This window comes from Emiliania huxleyi, assembly GCF_000372725.1.
Source record: "Emiliania huxleyi CCMP1516 unplaced genomic scaffold EMIHUscaffold_396, whole genome shotgun sequence".
In the NCBI taxonomy this organism is placed as follows: domain Eukaryota; phylum Haptophyta; order Isochrysidales; family Noelaerhabdaceae; genus Emiliania; species Emiliania huxleyi.
Genome location: NW_005198998.1, coordinates 1 through 5,856, shown reverse-complemented (window position 1 = coordinate 5,856; position 5,856 = coordinate 1). Strand labels below are relative to the sequence as shown.

The 5,856-nt window shown below is 68.0% G+C and overlaps 4 protein-coding genes across 4 annotated transcripts in view; 2 read left to right on the top strand and 2 right to left on the bottom strand.

Moving 5' to 3' along the window:
• Positions 1–76, top strand: part of EMIHUDRAFT_243687 (putative riboflavin kinase) — a gene marked incomplete at both ends in the record, with an annotated part of 452 nt that extends 376 nt beyond the window's left edge. The window contains one exon of the mRNA XM_005770955.1: positions 44–76. Coding sequence (XP_005771012.1) covers positions 44–76 — 33 coding nt within the window. The remainder of the gene's footprint in view (positions 1–43) is intronic.
• Positions 77–706: 630 nt separating this feature from the next.
• EMIHUDRAFT_445111 (hypothetical protein) lies at positions 707–1,437 on the bottom strand. Its single transcript, XM_005770954.1, has one exon. It carries the CDS (start codon positions 1,384–1,386, stop codon positions 778–780), a length of 609 nt encoding a protein of 202 aa, XP_005771011.1. The 5' UTR covers positions 1,387–1,437; the 3' UTR covers positions 707–777.
• Positions 1,438–1,639: 202 nt separating this feature from the next.
• EMIHUDRAFT_44446 (hypothetical protein) lies at positions 1,640–2,586 on the top strand (the record flags this gene model as incomplete). The annotated part of the gene is made up of 3 exons (XM_005770953.1): positions 1,640–2,032; positions 2,143–2,217; positions 2,272–2,586. Coding segments are annotated over 3 exons (783 nt in total), but the record flags the coding sequence as incomplete, so codon positions are not given.
• Positions 2,587–3,580: 994 nt separating this feature from the next.
• Positions 3,581–4,093, bottom strand: EMIHUDRAFT_118373 (hypothetical protein; the record flags this gene model as incomplete). The annotated part of the gene is made up of 1 exon (XM_005770952.1): positions 3,581–4,093. A coding segment is annotated over one exon (513 nt), but the record flags the coding sequence as incomplete, so codon positions are not given.
• Positions 4,094–5,856: the final 1,763 nt, after the last annotated feature.

Genomic DNA, 5,856 nt, shown 5'->3' with positions numbered 1-5,856 from the left:
TGGCGTAGGCCTGGCGTCAAGTCGACGGCGGCGGTCATTAAAGCGGATGAGGAGTCAGTCTGGGCATGGTGCATAGATCGGTGCCGGCTTGAGCAGCTGCGGTGGCAGCGTGTCGGCGGCTGCGGTGGCGTGGGCGAGGTCGAGGGGGGCGGCGGCGTGAGCGGCGGCGGCGGCGGTCTGGTATTGATGGAGGGTGGCGGCGGCGTGGGCGAGGTGGACGGCGGCGGCGGCGTGGCCGGCGGCTGCGGTGGCGTGGGCGAGGTGGAGGGCGGCGGCGGCGTGAGCGGCGGCGGCGGCGGTGTGGTGGGGATGGAGGGTGGCGGCGGTGTGGGCGAGGTGGAGGGCGGCGGCGGCGTGGGCGACGGCGGCGGCGGTGTGGGGTAGGTGGAGGGTGGCGGAGGCGTGGGTGAGGTGGAGGGCGGCGGCGGCGTGGGCGGCGGCGGCGGCGGTGTGGTGAACGTGGAGGGTGGCGGCGGCGTGGGCGGGGTGGAGGGCGGGAGCAACCACCGCATTCTTAAATCTTAGCAGATATTCAGATAGCACCGGCTGTGAAGGCTGCACGGACGTCAGCACAGCCGAGATCACGCGCAGCACGCAGGAAAGTGCCGCAGGTGCGAGGTGGCGCCGGTCCTTGGCCCTTGCGGCCATGCGGGCAGAGCCTGGGATGCCTGAGTTGACATAGGCCGCGGCGGTTGTCTTTCTCTCGTTTTGCAAAAGTGCTAAGAGACTTGTTGTTACTAAGAGACAGCTCCACCCCCGCGCTGCCACACCACTCAGTCACGCATGGATCGCAGCTAGCGCACAGTCGCCTTCGAACTCCTCCAGGTCGCGCTGGCGCGCCGCGCCGTCCGGGCCGTAAGCGCCGAGCCTGATCTGGGCCCGCTCTAGCCAGCCGAGTAGGCCGGGGCGGCAGCGCTTGTAGGCCAGCGAGCCGCGCCGCTGCCGCCACCGCCGCTGCAGCTTCAGAGCAGAGTCGGTGACGAAGACGGGCGGTCTGCGCAGCAGCCGGATGCGGACGCAGCCCTGCGCGTCGCGGATCATCGCCGCAGCGTCGCGTGCCGTCCGCGGCTTGTCGCCGTTGATCGCGAGGATGCGGTCAAACGTGCTGATGATGGGTGCATCCTCGGAGCGGCGCTGCGCGGCGAGCGAGCCCGGCACTACGGTGCGCACGGTGGGATGCGCGGGGCACGAGCGCATCAGCGAGATGCCAATTCGGATCCCGGCTCGGGGCTTGAATACCTCCACCACCTCGCAACCTCCACTACCGGCAGTTGCTGCGCCGTCGCTCGTGGCGCCCAGATTGTCGCCGGGCGACTCGTCGCCGTTGTTGCTGCTCGCGGACGAGGGCCACCGAGGCCAGGTCAGGCGCATCGACGTGTCGAACATTGGGTTGAGCGCGACTCGACGTGGTTTGCGACGCCGATTGACCTTGTCCCGCGTCTCAACATGGTTGGAGAGAAAAGAGCTCTCGCCACACACGTACGTCCTCGCCCCTCGACCTGCCGCGCGCTGTCGCGAGCACATCAAACCCGTCGCCAGCCCTCGAGCTAAGAGGGCGACAGGGGCGGCGCGACGGCGCCCAAGCCGCCGACAGGTGAATGTGGCAATGCGAGCCCTCCTCCCCAGCGGCGCACCCGCGGCGTCCTCCATCTTTACCGTCTGCGGCCACTCCTCGGGCGGGTCGATGGCCTCTCAGCACGCTGTTGCCTTCTCGGACCGCGTCGCGGGCCTAGGGCACTTCCAGGCCGCTTCGTGGGGGTGCAGCCGCCTGATCAACAAGTCAACAGAGGACTACAACCAGCGTTGCGCCAACTCGACGGCCTCTCATGCAATGGCGGCCCTCGTCGCCTCTGCTTTTGAGCGCGGCGACATCTCGAGCCCCACCAATTTGCGGCAGATGCCAATCTTCTATTACGCCGGGGAGTGGGACACGATCGTCGAGCCAGCAACCGTCCGGGCGGCCGCCGGCTTCTACCAGCTGCTCTCAGAGCGCGTCGTGGGCCTAACAGTGGAAGGCGCCGAGCATGCATTCGTAACCGGTGCCAACTGCTCGGCGCGTGGCAGCGCACCACCTACCCACCCTGCACCATTCCTCACCCCTACCAGTCCGCCGTCCAACGGCCGGCCCTTGCCTTGCCTCAGGAGTGCAACGCCTGCTGGTATCTCGGGCCGCCTTTCCTCAACGACTGCCGCTACGACATGGCGGGGCAAAAGCTCGTCCGCTTCCTTCCCTGGGCCCCTCCCCGATACTACTTCGGAGCACACCCATAGGCCGGGCACATGCTCGCCCACCTCCTCGGCGCGCTCTCTCCGGCGGTACCCGCGCCCTCGAGGCGCCTGCACCGGCTCAAGCAGAGCCCCTACTTCCCGGCCAACGCATCCTGCGCCGACCTGGGGATGGGCCCGCACGCCTTTCTCTACCTGCCGCGGGGCTGCAGGAGTGGCCGCGGGGTCTGCCGCCTCCACGTCGTGTACCACGGCTGCTCCTCGAGCGTGGTGGCGATCGGCTCGACGGCCCTCGTGCTGCACGCCGGCTTCAACCCGTGGGCAGAGGCCAACCTCGTTATGGTCCTGTACCCTCAATCCAGAGGCGGCCTCTGCTGGGATTGGACGGGCACCTACACGCCGCACAAGAACGAGCTGTACGACACGCGCCGGAGCGCACAGCTGCTCGTGGTGGTCCGCCCGAGCGGCGACTGCCGGGCCGGCAGCATCGTCTCCTGACGCCGGCTGAAGCATTTTGAATAGGTCAACCGCATGGTAGACGCCGTGCAGGGCGATCGTGAGCTGCCCCTGGAGCCCCCGCAAGCCAGTCTCGCGTCCACTGAGATGCCCCGCGACACGTCCCACAGGCGAGCTGCCGCTTGACCCGTGCCTCGAGCCCACGTGCGAGGCCGAGTATGGCGCGGGGCGCGAGGAGGCAGCGGCGGCGACAAGCAACAAAGAGGCAGACGAGGAGGAGGTGCTCGAAGAAGAAGAGCTTGGGCCTGTGTCGTTTAGGGAGAGGGCTTCCTTGGCGGACCGGATGTCGCGGTCTGCCCGCAGCGCTGCCTTGTCATAGCGTACAACTACTGCCCTATTCGCACTACTGCGAGTAAAATTATTTTTCTGTACTGTGCCCTTTGTGCTGCCAGTTCGCGCCAGTCTAAGAAAGAAAGAAAACGGGGACGTCCCTAGGGCTGGGGGGAGGACAGACGCGTCCCCACCGTTGCAGGATTTATCGTGGCGCGGATGGACGCGGCGGGTTAGCGGTGGCAAAGGGTCCGACGGTCCGACAACCTCCCCGAGCGCGGGAGCGCGGCACTCGTTTTGGGCACTCATACGTGCTATTCGATGGGTTGCGAGAAAATTGTTCACAAAGCGTACTGTTCGGACGTGGCGCGCTCCCCGACATGCGACAAGGAGGCTGTCATGGTGGCTGTATGACGAGCACAGCTCTCACATGCTATGGGTCCCGAGTATGACATATGCGGCGCTCCCTAGGAGCTGGGCAGTCTGTCCACCTTAACTCTCAGTCTCGCCACGTGGCGGACAGATTGTGATCGACGGAATACTGAGAGACACCCGAGCAGCTCTCACGTCACGAGCGCTGCTGCTCGGCTGCATCCGCGGCCATCCTGGCAGCGGTCGCCTTGGCCTTCGAAGCAGCCGCAACAGCAACGCTCGCCTCTGCAGCGGCCGTCGCGTCCGCGAGCGCCGCGTTGGCCTTCTCCAGCGCTGCGACGATCTCCGCCTGCGCCTGCGCCGCCGCCGCCCGAGCCGCCTCTGCCGCCGCCGCCGCCTCCTCGTCCGCCTCCGCCTCCTCCTCCGCCTCGTCCGCCTCAGCGTCCAAGCGCACCGCCTCGGCCACCTCTGCCGACGCCGCCGCCTGGCTCTCCGCCGTGATGCCGAACCGGATCCTCTCCTCGTGACACTTCTCGAGAAGCCTGATCATTCTCTCCTCCTCGGCCTTCTTCGCAGCCTCGGCTGCGGCTGCCTCCGACGGCGCCTCGGCACCCTCCGCCGTCTCCTGCGACGGCCCAGCCGCGCCCGCCCCTCCGCCCTTCTTCTTCTTCTTGCCCTTCTTGCCCTTGGCGCGCTTCTCCGCTTCGACCTCCGCCAGCAGCTCGTCGGCGTGCCGCGCCGCCTCCTTCTCCTCCGTCGCCCTCTGCGCCGCCCTCTCCGCCGCCCCCGCAGCCCACGCCGCCTCCTTCGCCGCCTTCTCGGCCGCCGCCTTGGCCGCCGCATGCTCCTCGAGGGCGCGTACGCACTCGGTGTGGCCCTGTTGCTTGGCGTACTGCAGCGCGGTCTCGCCCTTCTTAGAGCGCAGCGTCATGTCAGCGCCCGCCCGCAGCAGGCAGAGAAGGGCGGCGGGATGGCCGTTGTCAGCGGCGAGCATCAGAGCGGTGTCGCCATCGTTGTCCTGCAGGTTGATCTCCGCGCCGTGCCGGATCAGCGTGTCGACACCCCGCTCGCGGCCTTCGTAGGCGGCGTCCATCAGCGCAGTGCAGCCAACGTTGTTTCGCTGGTCGATCTCCGCGCCGTGCCGCAACGCCAGCTCGACCAGCTTCTCGCGGCCGTTCGCGGCCGCGAGACCCAGCGCGGTGCCGCCGTTCTGATATGTAAACAAGACATCTGCGCCGCGCCGCAGAAGCGCCTCGGCCAGCTCCGCGTGGCCGTGGGACATTGCGACCATCAGCAGTGTCATGCCGCTCACGCGAGTGCCGTTACCAAAGGTGTACTCGAAGGTCGCGTCGACCCGCCCGCCGCTGTCGAACCACGCCAGCACCGTCGCCTCTTCGCCTCGCTCAGCCGCTAGCACGACCTCATTTGGCACCGCCTCGCTGCCCGGCGCAGCCTCCGCACCGCCCTCGCCGCTCGAGGCAGAGGCCGCGGCACTGGCGCCCGCCGCCGCCTCGCCTGCGGGTGCGCCGCCCGCCCCTGCGCCACCCGCCTCGGCCGACGGCGCCTTGCTCCGAGCTGCCGTCACCTCCCCGAGATACGTCCTGAAGGCCTCGTAGCACTCGGTGTGGCCCTTCTCCTTGGCGTACTGCAGCGCCGTCTTGCCCGCCTCAGTGCGCAGCTTCATGTCTGCGCCCGCCCGCAGCAAGCGGAGCACCACGGCGGGATGGTTGCAGAGGGCGGCGAACATCAGCGCGGTATCGCCGTTGTTGGCCTGCACGTTGATCTCTGCGCCGTGCCGGATCAGCGTGTCGACAATCCGCTCGTGGCCATCGTAGGCGGCGGTCATCAGCACAGTGCTGCCGTCGCTGTGCTTCTGATTGATCTCCGCACCGTGCCGCAATGCCAGCTCGACCATTTTCTCGCGGCCGTTGGTGGCGGCGAGGCTCAGCGCGGTGCCACCGTTGCTGGCCTGCAATGAGACATCCGCGCCGCGCCGCAGAAGCGCCTCGGCCAGCTCCGCGTGGCCATTGGTCATTGCGACCATCAGCAGCGTCATGCCGCTTGCAGGGCCGTCCAAAAAGATGTACTCGAACGTCTCGTCGACCCGCCCGCCGCCGTCGAACCACGACAGCACCGCTCCCACTTGGCCATCCTCGGCGGCCTTCTGAATGCTCGCAGGGACGTCGCCGCCGCCCTCCTCGAACGGCGAAGGCTGCGTGCCCCGCGCGGTGGGCATCGTCCAGGGTTCGGGCTCCAATGAAGCTAGGGAGCACTTTGTCGGGGCGCGCGGTTCGGAGAGGGCTGGGCACAGGGCACAGGGGATCTCTCTCACATAGGATACGCGCACTCGGCGGCACGAGGGCATTGATTGGTGCGTTGGTTGGATGGTTGGTTTCGTTGCGGCGTGGTTGAAACAAAGAGGAAACGGGCACCCTCATGCCCGTGGCTACGGGGCCAGTCGCGTCGCAGCGG

Excerpts from the sequence above, each read along its gene's own strand:
- EMIHUDRAFT_445111 (XM_005770954.1), bottom strand. The coding sequence starts at position 1,386 with ATGTTCGACACGTCGATGCGCCTGACCTGGCCTCGGTGGCCCTCGTCC.